Source organism: Erpetoichthys calabaricus, chromosome 4 (assembly GCF_900747795.2).
Source record: "Erpetoichthys calabaricus chromosome 4, fErpCal1.3, whole genome shotgun sequence".
Lineage (NCBI taxonomy): Eukaryota > Metazoa > Chordata > Cladistia > Polypteriformes > Polypteridae > Erpetoichthys > Erpetoichthys calabaricus.
Genome location: NC_041397.2, coordinates 2,904,949 through 2,928,649, shown reverse-complemented (window position 1 = coordinate 2,928,649; position 23,701 = coordinate 2,904,949). Strand labels below are relative to the sequence as shown.

Here is a 23,701-nt window from a genome sequence, read left to right as displayed (position 1 = left end):
AGAGATGTACTTTTAAATTACACACTCCTGAAAGAAGACCTCATTCCCTAATGTTTTACAGATAGTGCCACATGTCCTCTCTAAGACGGGCTCATCATCCACCTGAAGAGGACTTGCATTTAAATTCTGTTTGACATGAAGAGCATTCTGTTCCAGAATGGTCTAAAAAATCAGGAGAGACGTCTGTTTAATAAACAACTGAATTTACTTAACGGTGCTGATCAATGCATACTTTTACTCTGATTGGATCGTTGACTTACACCCAAATAAGTTATCGAAATAAAAGTCTATTCCAGGACACTCTTCTTCTTCTCAGATGTCTTAGGTTCAGCTATTACCCTTGAAGTCTCTGTGTATGTGGCAACTGTCTCGTCTTTTTGTCTACAGGACAGTTTGCTGATCTCTTCGTCATCTCCTGGGACATTCTTGTCTTTTATTTACTTAACCATTTCAGACGTCTCTTCATGACATTTGTAAACCAAATGCTTATATATTTCAATGTGCAAACCAAAGTGCTTCATTATTGTTAACTCTGAATTATTTTCTAATGCTACATAGAACTTTTAGTCCACCAGCACAAGTAAGAACTTGAAAGAAAGCCCCTTGCCTTTGTGACACAAGTCATGACAATCTTCAACATTCCTGAAATATTAAGATAGCAGACCCAGGGAATGGTGTTAGAAAGTAGCACTGGATAAGCAAAGTAAACCCTAATACAATAGTAACAGCAGCAATAAACCAAGGGTATGATGTCTAACTTTGTTTAAGCTTTTTATTATTTTTATGCCGATGTTTTGGTTCGTTTATCGATCTACATTTATGTTTCTCTACTTGTCTAACAACTTTAACATTTTTAATTCCTTGGGACTAGGGTGTTGTACCCTGTTAGCCATTATGAATGTAGTGAGATGGTGTCATTTTGGTTAACTCCTCGGTTAGTTCTGTGTTTAAATTTAAAGGCAGCTTAAGACACTTGTGATATAATTGGTTACGTTTCGTTTTCTTAACCCAATTGAAGCAAAGGCAGATGAAGCGACTGGCTCAAGGCCACAGAGTGTCCCACGGTGTCAGCAGATACATTTGCACCCACAGCCTCACAGTTTTTAGTCCCAAGCCGTCACCTCTGCGCCATTCTTCCTGTCTGCTCCTTCTACTTGTTGCTCCACCATTGTGCCCTGTGAAGTGTTATTCTGTGCTATACATGTCGACATAGCCGTGTGTTCTTTCTCTTTACTCAGGTGAGACTCTGGTTGGACTTGGTAACCCACCCTGCACTGGACGAACTGCGGTGGTCAGCAGGAATCTGAGGTGAGTAAATCCCGTCGTGTCACCTTTTAAGTACCCTGTAAACCTGAATAAGTTAGTAACACTCAAAAATGAGGCAATACGTCACCACAAAATTATAATAAAGTTAAATAACTTAAAATGATAAGTTTTCAGACCTACTTTATTGAGTAAATAACATGTGCCAGATCATTCTAGACAGTCTACAGTCTGGGTGACACTTTGCCATCTTCCAAACCCAGCAGAATCTTTTGAAAGAATCCAGAAGTGTTTGTCAGCCCTTTGAGATAACTAAGATGTAGTGTGTGTGTGTGTGTGTGTGTGTGAGTGTGTGAGTCTGAACATAACCACAAAGGCGTCGACAGATTTAAGAAGGGTAATAACAACTTCATTTTCAGACTGGTAGTGAATTGGACTGTTGGTGTTGTCACTGATGGCTGTCATAAGGACCAGAGGTGCATTGATAAGCTCTGCCTCATCGATATCCTGACAGAAATGAAAATGCAACCCTCTCACAATCAATAACTTGAAAGAATACACAGTCACAAACAGGACATTTAATGTCTAGCAGGTGTGATACAAGTTTATAACCAATCTTCCTTGTTTTCAAGAATCCAGACAAGTCCTGTCGCAGAAACACACGAAGTGCATGGAGATCATTAGAATGTTTTGTGTGTCTGTCATGTAATTCATAAGGAGAACAGAATTGTAGTTAGAATTGCAGTTTATTGTATAAATTAAGTGCATAAAGTGAACAACAGCTAAGATTGTCTAAGTTGAAAGTATAACAACGTAAACTGAACTCAATAAGAATTAGGGAGTTTTGGTGTTTCTTTCAAACTGCATCCAAACTATGGTGACTAAACCAAACCGACAAGCCCTGTGTTGTGATCCAAACTGTGAGATAATTGAACTATTCCACCCTTAGTAGCAGCAAATCAAGGTGTGATCAATGCTGTAACCCTGAAATATCCAAAGTATTCTATGGGCCAGGAAATACAAATGTAGTGACGTACAGTAAAGAGACAAGCAGCCAGTGATTTAGCTCTTCACTCCAATTGAACAGCCTTCCAAACAGTAACTAAGGACAGACATACAAGTTTGCTAATTCCAAAGCTCAGATGTCACTGCTGTCACTTTGAAATAGATAGTGTAGTACCTGTGTGTCATGGACTTTCAAGATGCCAGCCTAAGATTCAGAAAGCTTTCCAGTTTTAGATGCCTTCTGCCTAAACAAGGTCATCAAGTGTGTGATGTGATGATCAGGTTCTTCATGGAGTGTGTCATGCAGGTTCTGGTTTGTGACTCACTGGAATTCTGCATCCACCCAGATAAACAGTAATATGAGAGCAGTATACTGTATATGAGTACAAGATAAATATTATTTACACAGAATGGGACATATAAACAAAAGAGCATCAGGGAAACAACAGATAAACCACTTCACCTCAGACTCAATGTGCAGAGCAGGCCAGAGGTCCAGGGTCTCTTTCACTGGTGGTCTGGACAGGATGGTGGTCTGTCATCTCAGGGCCAACGTGGCCTGCATCACAGGTTGATGTCTCTCAGTCTTCTTTATTTGTTCAATGATCTGTTAAGTTAAGTGACAGTACTGCACACGCACTGTGTGTGTAACTGCTGTGTTCATGATGTCCTGACCAATGAGTTTTCAAAGCATTTAGTGTCTGAAATGTGCACATGCAATGATCATACAGCACTGCAGTGGGCCGACTCTTGAGAAATGACTCTGCTCCAGTCTATAATATGTAAAGAATTGTGATCTGGAGCTCAAAATATCAGAACAGAAATGACAGTACTAAGCCATTCAGCCAGAATACAGCACCCTGAAAACACATAGAAAACAAGGTTATTAATGTGTGAACATTTGAGGGATTATTGTTATGATGTCAACAATGTGCAAAATTAAACAGAAACTCTTAGTTTGAAATGCACAGTAACTTTTAGAATGTATAGATGTAATTCATTTTTGTCAAACTGTCACTGAAACACTGGAAGCTTGTTACCTCATCAGTAATATTTTAAAACAGTTTTTGTAGTATTTTCAACTGCACCCCATTGCAATGCATGAAATATTGATATATTGTAATAGCCTCAGCTCTGTTTTAATACATAATCCAAGTTCAGCAGGATGCACTTTAGTACTTCGTATCGGCTCTTCTCACGGCGCACACTCCACTTCCCAACAGCGACACCACAACGACACCCCACCTCCATTCCGAAGCCACTGATCCACTTCCATCTAATACAAGCTTTAAAAAGTACGTGCTGAAAGTCACAACATGTTGCTCATAATAAACCACTTATCGATAATCATAAAGAAACTTTGAACTTCTAGTTACATTAACGTTATAGTATAACCCACCTGAAATCGTTAAAATGTCACTTAAAAACTGGCGGTCGTCGTTGGCTGTTAATCCACACTTCTTCAGTTTGTCCTTTTTTGGCAACAGAAATAACATGGAGATACAGCAAAGACAACGAACCATCACTTCAATTTTACACAGTGGAGTGGCTGGACTCATACATAACAAACTAACAAGACTTTGGTTCTTTTTTAGCTTACATTATATCTTGCTGTTGTATTAGGATAACTTCTTGCTCTGCGTTCTTCCTTCTTTCTCATCTGTTCCCACGTCGAAGTGGGGCAAACAAATGATCAAGTTTTGTGCTTTTGAAACGCAGCTGCGAGACTTGTTTCAATGTTCCTGTCACGTGATTTTGAGGCACTCTAGCATAGACATATATATAGGTAGATGGCACATTCAATGTGTTGCCCAGTTGACATGATACGTCAGTACATCCGCCATATTACGAGTGGCAAAAGTGCCATTTAAACTAATACAGGTAGACATGGAAACCACGTTTTCTGATGAAAAAACAGTAACGTTTAAAACAGTATTGTTTACATACAACAGATTGTGGCTACTCGTTTAAATGCAATTATTTATATCCATTTATACACTAATAATGTCAATTATTAAATAATAATAATAATAATAATTATCATTATTATCATTAAATAATTCCTCCCATATAAGTAACATTTCTCGGACTGCCTTCTTCCATCTCTGAAACATTTCTAAACTTCGTCCTGTTCTTACACAACACAGTACTGAAATATTGGTTAATGCCCAAGTCACCTCACGTATAGATTACTGGAGCACAGTTAAAACAAAAACAGATTTTTTCTTTTGTTGTTGTGGGTAACTGATGTTATATACTATTTGAAATTGGAAAACAATCAAATTCTCACTTCGAGCATCTGTGCAGAACGTTTTCCAAACCTGGCAGGATCTCATCAATAACACTTTAGAATAAGCTTTTAAAGCACTGAGGAAGCAGATTCTCTCCCCTTTTCTTTTTCTTCTCCATTTATCTGTATTCACTTATTAATTCATTTATTTCCTTATTTTTACTACCTTTAATATAAGTTTAACTTCTGGCCATGCTCTCTTTCTCAGGGGTGGGAGTTGATTTGTTTTCGATCCTATTTTGTAAAAATTGATCTGTTTGTATGGAATGTTGTGTGATTTCAATAAAATCAATAAAATAAAAAAAAAAATAGATAAAAAAGCTGTACTTGTCTATAAGCTGATAAATACATTCAAGAGACATTATAAAAGATTCCTACCCGATACCACATTTCTTGGTGTGGATTCTTGTCTACGTAAATTGATGAGCATACTGTATTTGTCTTAAGGCAGCAGGCGTATTGTAACAGTGCAGCTTCTCTTCTACCTCATGTCGATCAAGTCAGAGAGGCTGAGAGACGCCACACCTTAGAGTTTACAGAGCCGACGTGGTCATCACAACAGTACAGTATGTGTGCAGGACACTCCTCATTAAATGTTTGTAGTAATCAGTGATTTTCAGGTCTGTAGCTGATACGTATTGTTGATTTCCAAAATCCAACGCGAGTCAAAGTGTGTGCTGTGGAACTCATCACAAATGTCTTCAAAACACAACCAGTGCCATCAACAGTGCAGTGACGTGCGGTGAGGTTCATGGCTGGTGAGGCACTGACTCCTTCAGAATGAGATTTATAAATGTATGAACCTAAAAGAGTAGTGCGCAGTGCACATTGACTACTGGTTATGTTTCATATCTCATCAGCATTCTTTACACACACATACAGTAGGTAAGGAACATATTTGGCTGAGAAGGAACGTTACATTTAGAGCGGCGAGAGAGCAGAGAGAGTGCATTTGCTCCGCACCCTCCATGTGTTCTAAATTTGCCTTTTGAGTTCCACAATTCATACTCATTCAATACAAAAGAAAGTATAGAGAGATGTACAAAAAAAAAATTAATTTTGACCATAAGTGAAATATTTAGTTTTTTTAAAGCTTTTAATTCTGATGCTTTAATCAATTTTACTACAGACTATTCAACTTAAAGGATAACAAGAAAAACAAAAGAATATTTTATTTAAGGTTTAAATTTAGTTTTAAATATTGGATTTTTTTTTCATAGTCTGATCTCATTTGTTTTTTTTTTATAAAATTGAAAACCGTTTACGGTCTTACCTTTATTTGTAAATGAAGTCCATGCGCCTAACCTTCTCCACAAAAATCTCTGTCACTTTCTTGTAAAAGTCCTCCTTATTTTCTTTTAGTTTTAAAAGTCTTAATCTTCCATTTTGGCAGTCAGTCGAAGCTCAAAATAAAAATTAACGGACCGCTGCAGTGCATTTGACTTTCTGATATCGCTGACTTGTTGGCGCTCAGAGCCTCTGCGTAGAAGAACAGCAACAACGAGCGCCTGTTGGGCTCACATGCGCCCCCTTCAGGGCGGCACAAGAGAAAAATATGTCACACACATTAATTAAAGATATTAGCCATACTAACTTTACATAAACCATAACATAGAGCGGGTTCTAAAATGACATTCACGTGTCTTTAGACATAAGTGATGAAGTTTAAATGAAGTTGATTCCTGTTCTTTCTACAGAGATAAAGAAAAAGCTGCTGTTTACTGGAACATCTCAATGGATGTGAAACAGGAGAGCTGTGATGTGGACGCAAATATCGTGGAGAAAACTGTAAATATTAAGGAGGAGGATTTTGAGTGTGAGTCCATCTACCTTAAACAGGAAAGTCTGAGCATCAATGATGAGAACAGCGAACTGCAGTCAATGAACATTAAAGTAGAACCAGAAGAGACGTCTGTCAGTATTGAGACGCACAACTATACAAATCTGGACAGTGCAAAAGAAGACAACCTTCATGATGGGTGTCAAGATGGAGTGGTGACCAGGTTAGACACTTCTCAAAGCAGACACTGTTCATCTCCAGAGCCTTCTACCAATGTGGAGTCTGAATCCTTAGAGTCTGAACCAAACAGGGCTGAGGAAACTACATCTGTTAGGACTCAGAAAAATAAGCGGCCAGCTACAAAGAAGTCTGGAAAAAGTAAGTGTAAAATAAAAATGTGTAAGATTTGGAGTTGGGGTTTATGAGCTTAAAAGGTTGGGTCTTGTGATTTTTATGAGAAACTTAGAAATGGAGAGAAAATACTCTATTTTATTGTGTGTTTGAATGTAGTGTGAGATTTCATCTATTGTAATGTAAGGTTTAGCAATTTGTTTTTCTTCCATTATAGTGAGACCTCGATAAAGAGTGCTATACAAATGTCCAAGAGCAAGACAAAGGTAGTGATCCATCTGGAATTTCCTCGGTATCCATATTAATTCCTCTTAACAATGTGGTCCGATTTTCAACTAAGCTCTGATTGCAGACAACCACAGTTGTCCTAAACTGAATATTGTCTGTTCTGGAACATCATGATGATCTTTTACAAGTTTTAAGATGCGCAGTGATGGGTTTACTAGATTTCATTGATTTCTTTGGTGTTGTCCTTCTGTAAACAACATTCTCCACATGGACACATGGACAGAGACTTTCTCAAGTCCCCCGAGATTTCTTTAGGCCCTTGGCTCTGCCTGTCTGGGTTCCTATGCACCTCTACTTTCATGCTGTGATCTTTCTTTGCTGCCCTTTCCAGTAGTGAGTTTCCTCCATTTTTGTAGACAGTATGGCTTTCTATGCATTGACGGACACCCAGGTCTTCCAAAGTTCTTTTTATCGCATTTGCCAGCTTTACACATCTCTTCAGTTCTTCTAAGGTTCTTGTGACATCCTTTCAGAAGTATCTGGATGAAACGTCAAACCTTTGGATTACACATTGAAGCGCTGGATTGGAGAAACAGCTTAGACTGACATGCTGACATCCTTCTTATATCATAAAGTGAAAAGGGCTGTGTGTTCTGTGCTAGTCTGTGCTCCTTCTGTGTGAGTGTGCATTAAATTTGACTTTTGCTCCTAAACACTTTATTTTTTTTGGTAGTTATTAAGGAGCAGTGAAGCAGTTTTAATAGTTTTTAATGTTTTTTCTTTTCACAACTGGGTTTTCTTTTTGTTTTTGTGATTCACACAACAGCAGGTGTTACTCCAGTCTTACTCCAGCCTTTAGGATTGTGGGGCAGACGCTGGAGAAAGCTTTTGTAGTAGCCGGCAAGTCAGTGTGATAGCAATAAACAGGCAAGAGTAACTGTGATTTCTTAGCAGAAAGAAGTTAAACATTTTACATATGATGCAGGATGGATTCAAAGTAATTAAGAAAATCTCTTAAATAAGGAGGTAGAAAGAAGCTATAAAGGATAAAAAAGAACATCTGAATAAGTCATTTAAGATGAATATCCCCAAAGCTGACAGTAGTGCATTTGAGAGTAACCATTAGGAAAGTTATGAGGTCTCTAAAAGACAGTAAAAGAGTAATATTGCAGCCAAAGACATTCTTTCATTATTTTAGGAGTAAAAGAACAGTCAAGGAGGAAGTGCAGTGCCTCATGAACAATGAAGGGGAATTACAATACACAGATAATGAAATATAAAATACTCTAAACTTTCCAGTTTCTGAAGATTTCATGTCTGAAAAAGTGGATAACCTCTCAGTTGTAACAGGGACTACTAAGGAGGTACTGAGGGATTTGGAAATTGTCGAGAGAGAAGTGCTGCTTAGAATAAATTGGTTAAAATGAAACAAATCTCCAGGAGCGATGCTATTTATCCTCAAATGCTTACGGAGGTTAGTAAATATATATATAAAAATGTTTAGGTAGTCACTGCACACTGGAACAATTTCTATGAACTGTAATCCCATTATATAAAAAGGTTGATTGGGAAAATTGAAGTTTCAACAGGTCAGTAAGCTTAACGTGCATCACAGGAAAATGAAAGAAAGGAATTATTAAAGAAAAGATTGAGCGACACATGGCGAGAACAGGAGTTTTACTAAACAGTCAGCATGGATTCAGATGAGGGAGGCTGTGTTTTACTAACATGCTGGAAATCTATGAGGGACCAGCCAAAGGATATGATCAAAGTGGAGCATATGATATTATTTATCTGGACTTTCAGAAAGTGTCTGATAAGTGAAGTGAAAGTTCAGGGTGTGGTGTGCAGATGGGCTCAGAATTGGCTAAACACAGGAGGCAGAGGGTTATGGTGCAAGGAACCCAATTAGAACTGGGTGGTCGTAAGAATAGTGTCCTACAAGGGACGGTGTTTGGGCCACTGTTTTATAAATATATTGTCACACACGTGCGATTGGGAGACAACTGAAGGGCATAAATGACAATAATACCATGCCAGACCAGGGGATGGCGGGGTGCGCTGACGGTCTCTCTCAGTCTCTTGCAGACAATTCATGGAAAATCCCGTAGGGTTCTGGCCCCAATGATGATGTCACTTCCGGTCTCCAATAACGTCACTTCTGGTCCCGGGCCCAATGACGTCATTTCCCTTACCGGCCTTTAAAGCTGCCATCTTACCTCCATCATATCAGTACTATCTTGGACTCAAACCTGTGAACATCTCTGTTCAATTTACTTCAGTTTTGCAGCCGGGAAACAAAATACGGGGTGGCACGTTGGCGCAGTGGGTAGCGCTGCTGCCTCGCAGTTAGGAGGACCGGGTTTGCTTCTCGGATCCTCCCTGCATGGAGTTTGGATATTCTCCCCGTGTCTTCGTGGATTTCCTCTGGGTACTCTGGTTTCCTCCCACAGTCCAAAGAAATGCAAGTTAGGTATATTGGTGATTCTAAATTGTCCCTAGTGAGTGCTTGGTGTGTGTGTGTGCCCTGCGGTGGGCTGGCGTCCTGCTCGGGATTAGTTCCTGCCTTGCACCCTGTGTTGGCTGGGATTGGCTCCAGCAGACCCCCATGACCTTGTAGTTAGGATATAGCGGGTTGGATATTGGATGGATGGTAACAAAATACGTGTAGCTGCCCCAAACCTTTATGATGTCTGTGACTCACCTTTGTGACAGTGGCTTTTCAATATCAGTCGAATTTTCCGAAATCTATCGCGTAACTGCGCAATATAGTCTAATATATTGGTGAGGGAAAAGTCTCTCCTTCCCATCCTTCTTTTAAAATATCCAGTATTCCCAGAGGTTGTCGTCCATATAACAATTCAAAAGGAGAGAACCCCATAGAAGCTTGTTTGATTAAATGTCTCTACTAGACCATCGGTTTGAGTTTGATACACTGCGGTCTTTAAATGCTTTATTTTAAGTAACTTGGCCATTTCCCTAAACGCTTCTGACGTGAAAGGCATTCCTTTGTCCATAAGGACTTTTTTAGAGATGCTGACTAGCCTACAGCCTCTGGATATCGAGTATATTTGAGTCTTCGGGCAGAAGGCTCTATATTGACCCCAATTCGCAATCAAGGGAATAGGAATGAGAGGAGCTCGGTCCTTCCTAGGAATTTGCCGTAAATTGGCACTCCGGACAAGAGATGCAGAAACAGAAAACCTCCTCATTAATTCCCGGCCAATAAACTCGGAGCTTAATTCGCTCTAAAGTCTTTTCGGCGCCCATATGGCCTTCTAGGAGGTGGTAGGTTGGTAGGTAGGTTTGCGGGATTAACAACAACTTCCACACCCCCCGGTCCACTACTCGATATAATAGGTCATTTTCCATCACAAAGTAAGGACCCTGTGGCATTGCATGATGTGTGCGTTGGCCATTGACAAGCACGACTGCAATTTTCTCAAACTTTAGGGAGTCATCATTCCACCGATCCCTTTTAAAAGAAACTGATGTCCCTCTAAACTGAAAGTACATTTTGGAGAGAGGGTCCGGCCTCACCTCAAGAGCCAGAGAATCCTCCCGGCTTGTCGCGGCACTGGTGGATGACACACTTGCCTGCCCATCTCCCCATCCACCTCTTGGACTTCCGGATCTCTCTCCAAACGCTGGTTACACGGCATGGAGACAGCTTGAGTCGGGTTAGTCCCGTTTATAGCTAGGCACTATGTTATTGATGGGAGAAGTTAGTAGTACACCGCATTTATTGTCAGACCAGTCCCGTCCTAGTATGAACGGAAACGGTTGCTTGGGGATGACCGCCATAGAGACTTTTTTAGTGATCCTCCATAACTGATGAAACATAGGGTGGTTTTATAATTATGGGTTTCACCGTGTATGCATCTAATACTGGTCTATATTTTTTTCAATTGTCGCAGTAGTTCATATCGGCAATCAACAATAGAAATGTTGCTGCCGGAGTCTAAGAATGCTGACTCGGAAGCCATTTACCATGAGTACTCGTGTATGAGTCATAGTTAGGGGTTTGTAAGTGCACGACCGTTCCCCCTCTCTCCACCTGCATCCCTCCTCATTGCCGGGTAAGTGGCGCCCTCACCAGCCCGGGGACTTCGGAACAGGCCCCAGATTGTATGAAAGAGACCTAATTTGGAGTCCACGAGAACACCGTTCTGCTCTCTCAGATTGCGAGGCTGGCTTCAATGTTTCAATGAGCTTTATTAGCTCTTCCATGGAGTGAGAGTCTCCCCAGACCGGCAGGGTAAAATTATTGGGAAGACCCATTTTTAATATAAAGCAGGCAACCTGCTCCACTATTTGAAATGTGGTTAATTCAAAAGGCCGTAGGCACTGTAGCACCATTTCCCAAAGGGCAAAAGCTTGCTCCTGGGTCAACCTCTCTGGATCGAGTTCCCAAGTTTTAAATTTTTTTACCTGCTGGTCTGGGGACAGCCCATATTTACCTGGGATCGTGACCCCAATGGGTGGCTCAGCTCTCTCCTCTGAGAGAACATAATAAGCCCTTTTCGTTTAACCCCCCAGGAACCAGCCCACATCGATGTGCCTCGTCCACATTCTCCCTTTGGTTAAATATTGGCCCAGTTTTATGTTTTGGGAGTGGAGCCTGCACCGGGTCACTCTGGACCAATGACCGAACCCCCCCACCCATAAACCTAGCCCCATTACTCTCCTACCTGGTTAGACTTTAGGTCCCATCCCGGTTTCTTCTGGGAATCATCAATCCTGCCGACTACACCTATGTCACAAAAATGAGTCACAGACATCATAAAGGTTTGGGGCAGACACTCGTATATTGTTTCCCACCTGCAAAACTGAAGAAAATTGAACAGAGATGTTCACCAGTTTGAGTCCAAAATAGTACTGATATGATGGAGGTAAGATGGCGGCTTTAAAGGCCGGTAAAGGAAATGACGTCATCGGAACCGGATGTGACATCATCATTAGCCCCAGAACCCTGCCAGATTTCCCATGAATGATCTGCAAGAGATTGAGAGAGACAGTCAGCACACCCCGCCGCCCCCTGGTCTCACAAGGTTCTATCATTTAGGTCCTTCAGCTGTCTCCCAATCGCACGTGTGTGACAATATATATATGATTTCTGATGTTGTGTGGAGTTGTTGCTTTGGTGTTCCACGTTCAAGAAGAGGACTTTTCTCTCTTCAAGTTCACTCTTTGTCTTTGCTATTTGTTCCTTTGTTCATGGTGCGCTGTGATGCTGCCTTTTAATCAACTCACTGTTAGGCACTTTACTAGTCCCTCTGCTCCTCTCTGGCACAAGAGGGGAGGAACTGAAGCTCCCGTCTGTTTCCTTAAGAGGCATTAGCCCTCTGCAAATGTCTTCTTTTCAATTGCGGCGTTTTAGTTAACCTGAATTTAAATAATTATAAATAAAAAGGTATTATCCTCCTCCAGCATGCAATAAGACGGTTACAAGATTACACGAGAAGTATAAGGATAATTTAGCTCTTTACTGACAGGTTCACGCGGTATTACAGACGGGAAGCTTATGACAGACATGTCAAGCAATGTGTGAGTCTTGACCTACACAGTCTGCCATCTTTCGTCGCCACGCTGAAAGGATTTTCACCGGACGGAAGACATAATCTTCCACCCGGCAGCTTCAAAGTGTTGGCCGTAGGTCCATCCTTATATTCGGGTTGCTCCATGTGCAGGCTCTTGGCTCCGGATCCAAACAAGGACAGGAAAGGACTCAAACCTCACCTTCAAAAATACAGGAATAGCACAATGCCTACATACAGTTCTCATTCTGCCAACAAGGCAAGAGGATGGTGTGCTGACAGAGGACAGAAATATCCTCGTCTGTCTTTAGGCTGACTATTCAGTTCTCCAGTTGTCTTTGGCGCTCTAGTCCTGTGCTTGGCTCGGCAAGTCTAAATGCTGATGCTGTGCCCCTGTCTACCATACTTGGTCTGCCTGTGTGAATGAGTCCATAACAGTGGGCACAGAGAACAGTGACATAAAACTTAATAACAAAACATATTATAACACCGTCTTGTACTAATGGCTCTTTAAGTCTTGCCAGACTGCTCAGGGACTAGAACAGAGGTTGAGAAGAGTGGCTCTTAGAGTCAGTTCAGGGCGTCCATGTCCAGGGCTCTATGGAGAGGAGCTTCCAGGTCAAAGAAAGTTTGTGAACTGTTTGCTCTGCAGAGTGTGGGTGGCTTCTCACCCCAAAAGGGTGCAAATTGTCAGCTTTCAGCCCACAAAGAGAAAGCATTGTCAGCTTTTTGGCTCCCCAGAGAGGAAATATCCTCAGCCTTTAACCCCCAAAAGAGACAGAAGAGGTGAATGCAGCTACATTTAAAGGAGGGTGTAGCCCCTGGTGATTGGATTACAGCCCCTTCTAGTTGCAGATCCAGGGCCGGCTTATAGGCTCGTTATTTATTCCCTCACAAACAGGCAGGTTCAGTTCTCGGGTACAAGCCTAAGATGAATGTCAATTTGGGTGTTGTTTTGTTTGAAAGAGACTCTGAAATGCTGTCACCTCAACTCTGATTTACACCTTTGTGTTTAGATGAAGTACTGGGCTGATAACTGGTATGAGCTGCAGTTCAGCCATTCATTCAGGATTACAGGGTGAGAGGTACAGCTGACTTTCTGCATCCTTATTAAATCTACTGTCTTAACAGGTCTTGTGTGCCACTAAAAATCCTATTAAATGGCGATGCCCACTTTGACGTGCACAGTCATGGAGTATCTGGTGTTGTGACATAAACACTTGATGTGTGGCCTGCGCAGCTCACCCTCCGAGGCCTGCTGTGGCAGGTGGTCTTTGTGCTTCAGTGACCCTCGTATGATGTCTGGAGATTTGTGCTGCTGACCAGGACTATAAAGTGTAATTGTGACATTGGTGACCAGTATGTTGATTGTTATTTAAATTGTGCTTATTTGTGATGAGCAAGTCAGCATTTGTCATAGTTTTGTAGAAAAAAAAATAATATGTAATAAATTAGTTTCAGTTTCTTATAATTTCTACTAGTCTCTTATTTTAAAATACCAGCACAGTGAAATGTTCATTTAGTAAATTGTGCACGAAGGTGAAATGTTAAGTCCTTGTGTTTTGATCACATCGTGTATTTCGGACTCTCCGCTCATTGGATATGTTAGGCCTTACATCCGTCTTATTTTGTGCATCTTGTTGCCTTTGTTCATTGGACATTACACCCGGGCATGGGTGCCACACATTTTAATGTTATATATGTATTTAGAAATGTTTGTCTAACTGTTAGATTCTCTTTGAAGAATATTAGAAAATAAAGCATTTTTGTTCAGTATGACATTTATTTTTTTCTTTCAGAAGTTGCTGTATATAATTTTAATTTAATCCTTTTGCCTTTGTTAATTTACTTAATAAGCAGTGGAGCAGTGAGATAAGCACTTTGTGTTGCCTGTGCAGTTTTACCACTCCTCAGGTTGACATGACTGGTCTGCCTCAGTGGTCCTCCCAGTGATGATGTGTGGAGATTTGTGCTCATGACTGGGTGAGTCTAAGAGGAGGTGGCAGACAAAGAACAATCCATGAATGGCCCTCTCGCTCGTCTTGATCCATTCACACAACATGTAGAGATTGAAGTCCCTAACAGCAAAGCTTGCACAGTGGCATACAAACATTCAGGCACCCTGGGCAAAATTTCTGTTACTGTGACCAGATAAGTAAGTAAAAGATGACCTGATCTCCAAAAGGCTTAAAGTGGAAGATGACAAACTTCTTTAATATTTTAAGCAAGATTACGTTTTTTATTTCCATCATTTACCATTTTAAAATAACAAAAAAGGTAAAAGGGCATGAAGGAAATGTGCTTCCTCATACAACACCACAGCCCCTCTCGAGGCACCCTGTCATTTGCTTTCTTCAGGTCCACAAAGACGCAATGCAACTCCTTCTGGGGTTCTCTATACTTCTCCACCAACATCCTCAGAGCAAACATTACATCTCTGGTGCTCTTTCTTGGCATGAACCCACACTGCTGCTTACTAATCATCACCTCAGTTTTTAACTGAGCTTCCACTACTCTTTCCCATAACTTCATGCTGTGGCTCATCAATTTTATCCCCCTGTAGTTACTACAGTCCTGCACATCCCCCTTATTCTTAAATATCGGCCCACCAGTACACTTCTTCTCCACTCCTCAGGCATCCTCTCACTTTCCAAGATTCCATTAAACAATCTGGTGACAAACTCCACTGCCATCTCTCCTAAACACCTCCATGCTTCCACAGGTATGTCATGTGGACCAATGGCTTTTCCATTCTTCATCCTCTTCATAGCTACAGTAATCCCTCGCTACTTCGCGGTTCACTTTTCGCGGATTCACGACTTCGCGGATTTTATATGTAAGCATATCTAAATACATAAGGCGGATTTTTCGCTGCTTCACGGGTTTCTGCGGACAATGGGTCTGTTTACTTGCTTCCTCACTTGGTTTGCCCAGTTGATTTCATACAAGAGATGCTATTGGCGGATTGCTGAGAAGCTACCCAATCAGAGCACGCAGTTAAGTTCCTGTGTGCTGCTGATTGGCTCAGCGACGAGTGTTGCATTAACCAGGAAGTCTCATCTCACTCATTCATCATTAACGTGCTAATGCTTCAGGGGCCGTGTCCAAGCACCAACAGAAGATGCAAATGATTGCAGAAAAGGTAAAAGTTTTGGATATGTTGAAGGAAGGGAACAGCTACACCGCTGCAGGACATCGATTCTCTTTATTTAAAAAGGAGGAAAAGCATATAAGATCTACAGCCGCAGTGTCCTTTAACCAGGGTGCAAAACGAGTTGCAAGTGGACGTGATAAGGCAGTAGTCTGGATGGAATCTGCTTTAGGAATCTTTGCAACAAGGTCGACGACGTCATGACCGCCTACAAGCTGCTACGTGTACTTCGCTATACAGTAAGTGTAAACTTATCTACCGATTTCATATTGCTTAGCAGTTGTTCCTGTTTTTAATAGAGTAAATGGTGGGTTGTAAACAATACAAGGAGGGTTTAAAAATGTCCAAATACACGTTAAATAATTAAATAAATATAGTGTCCCTACTTCGCGGAAATTCAGTTATCGCGGTCGGCCTTGGAACCTATCTCCCGCGATAAGTGAGGGATTACTGTATATAATATAATACACATATTTTGCTGCATTTCATCTTAATAATGATATTGTCATCATATGTAAATATGTGCTTAATAAAGTGGCTCAGGTTGTCCAATATTATAACTGTATTGCAAGTTTACAGTGAGGTGATTGTACTTATAAGTACAGACAGTTCTACAAGGAGCACTTGAACTGATTGAGTGTGTTTAGAGCTCTTTGGATGAAACTGTTTTAAACTGCAATGTCCGTACAGGAAAGGCTCTGAAGCGTTTGCCGTATGAGAGCAGTTCAAATAGACAGCATGGCTGAGGCAGCATGTGCTTGATGCTGTATCCCGATAATTCTCTTTCCGATCAGCTGCTGTACAGCTGTGATTCCACACTCAGATACAGTGGGATGAATACTTGAGAATAACAACGCTAAAGCTACTATGGTATTTGGAATAGTTTGGCCATTCCGTGAACCATTAAAGTGTTACAGGTTAATTACAATCAGATACCTTAAATGAATTAACAATATGTGGTTCATTTCAGTGTATTTGATGAAGCTGCATCAGGGATGTGAATCTAAAAAAGAAAGGGAAACCAAACTGGAACAAAAGCACTGCTTTGATGCTGGGTGCCACTAGTTTGCAAAATCAAGCGGGGAACTTGCGTATGCCAAGGATGTAGCTGGTGTGAAAATGTTCGTGGCTTTACACCAAGTTTAGTTTTTATACACCATGATGTGAGCGTGGTAACAGGAGTATGCAACATTTTTGTGCGCACACAGCATTTACACATGAGGCCCCAGGCATCCAATGACCTTCTTCCTGCAGCACCTCCTGATGTGGCAGAAATGCTGCTAAGCAGGGCCCAGTAATCATCCAGGCACCTCCTGGCGGTGGCAATGGGCCCCAGCAAGGTTGAGCTTCCATGCTCCAAACCGTTGCAAGCCAAGGGGGCTACCCTCTATCATTCTGGGGAAGACAGTATCCAGAATAAGCCCTCTGCCCCTGTCTTTCTGTGCTGAAGGCATCCCTGCTGGGAATGGGCCCAGGCAGTCTGTCACACCACAGATTGTCGTTAATGTTCAGATCAAGGAACTGAGAGAGCCATGACAATACATGAAGCTTGGGCCATTGTGAATTCTGGGGTGCAGTTCTGATCATTATCCTTTTGTAGAAGCCATACTCTTTTTAGCTTTTATAGATGGTGTGATGTTTGCTTCAGAAATTTCTAATAAGTAATTGAATCTATTCTTCCCTTTACCAGTGAACAGTTCCTGGTGCTCCTGGCTTCAACACAAGCCTGAAACGAGATTGATCTTCTCCAATCCTTAACAGTCAGAGACGTTTTCTTGTCATGGAATTCTGTGCCCTTTTTCCTCCAAACACACCTTTGCATATTTGGTCAAAAACTCCTTTTTTGATGTCATCAGTTGACATGGTTTGGTACCAAAATACATCAGGCTTGTTTAGATGTTCATCTGCAACATTTGAATTTTGTGGTGAGGAAACAGGACATTTTTCTTTTGATGGCTCTGTCTTGGAGGTCATATTTGTGGTGGATTTGCTATACAGTAGAACAGAGCATCACCACTCCAGAGTCGGACTACAAAAGACCACCAGGAAGCTTTAAGACACAGGGGTTTAGATTTGCCATTCTAGCAATGCGATGAACACTTGTCTTGGAAAGTTGTCTTGGTCTTCCAGACCTCAACATGATTTCCACCATTGCTGTTAACTGCCATCTCTTAATAACGTTACCAACTGAGGAGGTGGCTACTTGAAAACTCTTTGCCATCTTCTATAGTCTTTTCCTGCTTTGTGACTATAAATTATTTTATTCCTCAGAGTGTTAGACAGCTGCTTAGAGGAGCCCATGGCTGCTGATTGCTGGGACAAGGTTTGAGGAGTCTGAGAATTTATACAGTTTTGAATTTTGCATCACCTGGCCATTCCTAATGATGATTGTAAACAAGCCAAAGTCCTAAGGAGCTAATTAGGGTCTGACATCTTGGCAAAAAGATATCTGAGACCTCCGATCTCTTGTAGTACACAAACAATTCTGGGGTACTCCTTTTTTCAATCTGCAAATCAAAAATAAGACACAAATCTTATTTAAAATGTAGAAAAGAATGTTTTATGTTTAACTTAATGGCTTTTGGAGATCAATTCATCTGATATTGACTGAACTATTCACGGTAACAGTTATTTTCATCAGGGGGTCCCCACACATTTGCATGTCACTGTGTATGAGATGTCATGAAAGTGTTCATCTTGGTAATACTACGTCTGAAAAGGATCATCCAAGTGAAGAATTAAATGACAGAACCGTTAACTTTCTACTGTAGAAAATGGTGGTGTATCTAAAATGATAAATTGCAATTATTTTTGAGGGCTACTCTGATTTGTTTTGTCCTGTCCTGATCATATGTCTGGTTCTTTTCAAACAGTGCCATTATTGACAGCTAAGACACATTTGTTTCCTTAGTGGTTTTCTTGCTTTTGCTGCATTGTTGAACGTCGATGTGCTCAGCCGAGTGTTGTACCTAAACCGTTTCTCATCAGATTAGTTGTGGCAAATGTCTTTGCTTTAAATACACCCCACCTAACTAAGTTTTTCATTTTAAACTTTATAGATAACATTCCTGTCACATTTCAGATACTTTAAGATCTTTCCACACAGCAGTTATTTTCTTCACCACTTTCCACTTTGTGCACTTTGCCAGTTGTACGTGTGCCCTCAGCTTAACATATTCCATGTCATGAAATCGGAAGACCAGTCAACCAACTGCAAGCCGATTTCACAATAAACAGCAAAAACTGGGCAATTTTAATTCAAAGCCAATTAATGTGTGTAACACTACTGTTTAATTCAGTTGTATTTGTTGTTTATAGTGCTCTTCATTGAGTGCAGGCTTGGACTGCTTGATGTTTGTAGCCATAACAGAGATAATAATTACTGTAACTACATGAACACACACTTTAGAGCAAATAGACAGGAAAACCTGGCAAATTTTAGCTTACTCAACATAAATAAGTCCTGATTGTAGATACTTATAAACATTATAACGGCGAGTATAAATGTCACCAGCATGTCACAAAGGTGACCAGTCCTGTTGTCACCTGCCACTCTCCTTTAGAGCTGAAACACCAACAGCCGCACTCTTCCTCGGTTTTCTCATCTTCTCATTTTTCTCCGAGGTCACAGCAGCTTCTGTAGGCCTGTGCACTGAGGCGTCACTCATCCATTGTGCTGTTTTGTGTTGGTGAATGAAAGAAGACATTTTGTTGTTTGTTTTTGTGTCAAGTGGTTTTAGTTTAATTGTGCATATTTGTGAGGACACATTCTGATTATTGAAGGTGCACTTTTCATGCTTGGCATGGCGTTCTGTTTTATATAGTACTCTCCGTAATGGCTGAGACAAAGAAACATTCTTCTTGCATTTACTCCTTTAATCCACTGTTTAAAATTACAAATTAAATAATTCAGATGTAATTAAAGTACACATTACTGATTTTCATTTAAGGGGATTTGCAAACATTTCAGTCACACCTTGTAGAAATGACAGCACATTTTCTGAATCGTCCTCCCATTTCAGGGCACCGTAATGTTTGGAACAATTTGTGCCAGAGGTGTTTGTGATTCCTCAGGTGTGTTTCATTGCTTTAGTCTTGCAGGCCTAAGACACCTCAGCTTACTCCTACCTGCAGACTACCTTTGGTCTCTACAGTTGCCATTGTTCAACATGAGGGCAAGAGCTACAACAACAACAACAACAACATTTATTTATATAGCACATTTTCATACAAAAAGTAGCTCAAAGTGCTTTACATAATGAAGAAAAGAAGAATAAAAGACAAATAAGAAATTAAAATAAGACAACCTTAGTTAACATAAAAGGAGTAAGGTCCGATGGCCAGGGTGGACAGAAAAAAACAAAAAAAAACTCCAGAAGGCTGGAGAAAAAAATAAAATCTGTAGGGGTTCCAGGCCACGAGACCGCCCAGTCCCCTTTGGGCATTCTACCTAACATAAATGAAATAGTCCTCTTTGTAGTTAGGGTTCTCACGGAGTCACTTTATGCTGATGGTTATACAGACTTCTGGCTTTTAATCCATCCATCATTGTTGGAACATCATGGTGCTTTGGGTAGATGGTGGTGGCACAAGCCACCACCAATAGGACACCGGAAAAGGAAACAGAAGAGAGAGTAGGGGTTAGTACAAATTTTGAATGAATAGTTATTATAATGAATTGGATATACAGAGTGTCAGGATTAAATTACAGTGAAGTTATGAGAAGGCCATGTTAAAGTAATGTGTTTTTCAGTAGTTTTTTAAAGTGCTCCACTGTATTAGCCTGGCGAATTCCTACTGGCAGGCTATTCCAGATTTTAGGTGCATAACAGCAAAAGGCCGCCTCACCACTTCTTTTAAGTTTTGATCTTGGAATTCTAAGGAGACACTCAGTTGAGGATCTGAGGTTGCGATTTGGAATATAAGGTGTCAGACATTCCGATATATAAGACGGGGCGAGATTATTTAAAGCTTTATAAACCATAAGCAGAATTTTAAAGTCAATTCTGAATGACACAGGTAACCAGTGTAGTGACATCAAAACTGGAGAAATGTGTTCGGATTTTCTTTTCCTGGTAAGGATTCTAGCAGCTGCATTCTGCACTAACTGCAAACGATTGATGTCTTTTTTGGGTAGTCCTGAGAGGAGTGCATTACAGTAATCTAGCCGACTAAAGACAAACGCATGAACTAATTTCTCTGCATCTTTCGATGATATAAGAGGTCTAACTTTTGCTATGTTCCTTAGGTGAAAAAATGCTGTCCTAGTGATTTTATTAATATGCGATTTAAAATTCAGATTACAATCAACGGTTACCCCTAAGCTTTTTACCTCCGATTTGACTTTTAATCCTAATATATCCAGTTTATTTCTAATAGCCTCATTGTATCCATTATTGCCAATCACTAAGATTTCGGTTTTTTCTTTATTTAATTTGAGAAAGTTACTATTCATCCATTCTGTGCCAATGAAAGTCAAAGAAGCCATTATGATGCCGGAAAATAATAATGAAATCATTAGAGACATCGGAAAACCTTCAGATTACCCAATTCAACTGTCTAGAATATCAATAACAAGAAAGAACGTACTGGTGAGCTCAGAAATCATAAAGGGGCTTGTAGGCCAAGTAAGACCACCACTGCTGATGACAGAAGACGTTGCTGCAGATTTCATTTTGATCACGACTTGCATACCCTGATGATAACGATATCACGTGTATCTCTGAAGCATCTTAAGTAGACCATCTCATACAGATGGCATTACGTGGCTCAGGGTGACTGAGAGATTCCTCACCAGTCAGGCAGTTCACACCGAAAAGTTGCCATCACTGAATAACACACAGCTAAGACCTGTAAGAGAACTGGGATTGTGTGATTTCTGTGTGATGGTCTCTGTAATGAAGGCTGCAGTTCAGCACACAGTTCAGAGGATGACAGTAAGGAGTCTAAATCAGCTTAGAAATCAGTCATCATCATGAGCCAAAATGTCATTGTGATACATCAAAACTCACTTCTTGTGTAGCCTGTCAAACGTCAGAATGTGAAATGTGTAATGAAATGAGATTTTCTGTTCAGTTCTTCATTTTTCCACCTGGAGTTGATAAAATGCCAACACAAATAAAGTCTGCAGGCGACTTACAAATGCTCAAAACTTGAGGGAACTTTGAGCCAATTTAAATGCCAAGTTCTAGTTTTATAAATCCTAACTTTGCATAAGAAACAGCTTTCACATATGTTGCTGAGCATAAAGAAGTTTTACACATGTGGCCCTGGTGAGACGTTGTAATAGAGAATGTAAAGTGAACAAATTAAGTGTGTTTTACAAGGACAACAAAAGTTTTATAATTGCTTATGCTGATCAAATGTTGTTCCTAATTTCAGCCGTCATGTATTTAATGTGAGTTAATGTTGATAATAAGGCAGCAAATTTTTTTTTCCTTTTTGTTTTAAATTTTACACAGGAAAGAAAGATCACCGCAGTGTGGAATGTGGCAGAGAATTCTCTAACAGGAGCGCTCTTCAGAAACACACGAGAGTTCACACCGGAGGGAAGACATATTGCTGTAATGAATGTGGTAAACAGTTTTCAAAGATGAGCAGTCTTCAGATACACACTAGAGTTCACACCAGAGAGAAGCCATATTGCTGTAATGAATGTGGTAAACTGTTTTCACAAAAAGGCCATCTTCGTAGCCACACTAGAGTTCACACCGGAGAGAAGCCATATTGCTGTAATGAATGTGGTAAAAAGTTTTCAGAGATGTGCACTCTTCAGAGCCACACAAGAGTTCACACCGGAGAGAAGCCATATTGCTGTAATGAATGTGGTAAACTGTTTTCACATAAAAGCAGTCTTCGTAGCCACACTAGAGTTCACACCGGAGAGAAGCCATATTGCTGTAATGAATGTGGTAAAAAGTTTTCAGAGATGTGCACTCTTCAGAGCCACACAAGAGTTCACACCGGAGAGAAGCCATATTGCTGTAATGAATGTGGTAAACTGTTTTCACATAAAAGCAGTCTTCGTAGCCACACTAGAGTTCACACCGGAGAGAAGCCATATTGCTGTAATGAATGTGGTAAACTGTTTTCACATAAAGGCAGTCTTCTTTTACACACAAGAGTTCACACCGGAGAGAAGCCGTATTTCTGTAATGAATGTGGTAAACTGTTTTCACATAAAGGCAGTCTTCAGAAACACACTAAAGTTCACACCAGAATATAAACAGTAGCAGTTCAATAATCAGTCCAGAAAAACAAGCACCCTTCAGGACTCAAGAGTGAGGTTCAGTCCTGTCCTGAAAAGTCAGCAAACTAAACTATTGTTGAGAAATTAATCTCGTCGAGAAGCCATTTTGCTGTTTGGAATGTGGCAAACAAATCTGTCTGAGGAGTTCTCTTCAGAGACGCACCAGAGTTCACACCGGAGAGACGCACAACTGAACTGTCCTGACTAAAGAGTGAGGTTCACTCCTGCCTAGACAGTAAGCACATGTGACCCACTGGAATCCATCCTGCTCCGTGTTGTGTCAGAAACAAGTCAACACAGAGGAGAATCAGATGTTTATTTCCTTTTTCCTTTTCCAGAATCAAAATAAAGAACAGGGCGTCATACAGAGAGCTTCTCACCAAAGCCCTACAGCCTCCACCGTGCGCCCAGCTCTGCTTTCATAACATACGTATTACATACTGAACTATTTACAATATATTATACACATTTCATCAGAACAGAACTCTTTACAATATACATACTGTAACCTCACATAATAAATCATAGTTCAGTTTTATAATATTATATATTTTGCTATTTTAATATAACAAAAAATAAAATAACATACTTTGACAAAAACAAAAAAAACAAGAGTGTCATACAAACAGCTTCTCACCAATGCTTATTAAATAATAAAATCAAATCAATTATTAATAATTATAAACACAAAGTATTAATACAAAATCAATAAAATAAAATGTAAAATACAAATTTAAATCCACAATATACACATGCTCATGCTGTGCACCATACTGAATTATGTTTTAACACTGTGGCAGCACACTAAAAGAAGAAATGCTTTTTTAAAATTTTATTTTGGTTTGTT

At 40.3% G+C, this 23,701-nt stretch overlaps 1 protein-coding gene across 1 annotated transcript; it reads left to right on the top strand.

Annotated features, from left to right (window-relative positions):
* Nucleotides 1-6,261: 6,261 nt before the first annotated feature.
* LOC127527458 (gastrula zinc finger protein XlCGF57.1-like) lies at nucleotides 6,262-23,347 on the top strand. The gene is made up of 2 exons (XM_051926355.1): nucleotides 6,262-6,716; nucleotides 22,067-23,347. Exons 1-2 carry the CDS (start codon nucleotides 6,293-6,295, stop codon nucleotides 22,828-22,830), a joined length of 1,188 nt encoding a protein of 395 aa, XP_051782315.1. The 5' UTR covers nucleotides 6,262-6,292; the 3' UTR covers nucleotides 22,831-23,347.
* Nucleotides 23,348-23,701: the final 354 nt, after the last annotated feature.

Bases quoted from the DNA above. Each gene is read 5' to 3' on its own strand.
- LOC127527458 (XM_051926355.1), top strand. From the start codon at position 6,293: ATGGATGTGAAACAGGAGAGCTGTGATGTGGACGCAAATATCGTGGAG. The intron at 6,717-22,066 runs GTAAGTGTAAAA...AATTTTACACAG, and splicing joins TACAAAGAAGTCTGGAAAAA to GAAAGAAAGATCACCGCAGT.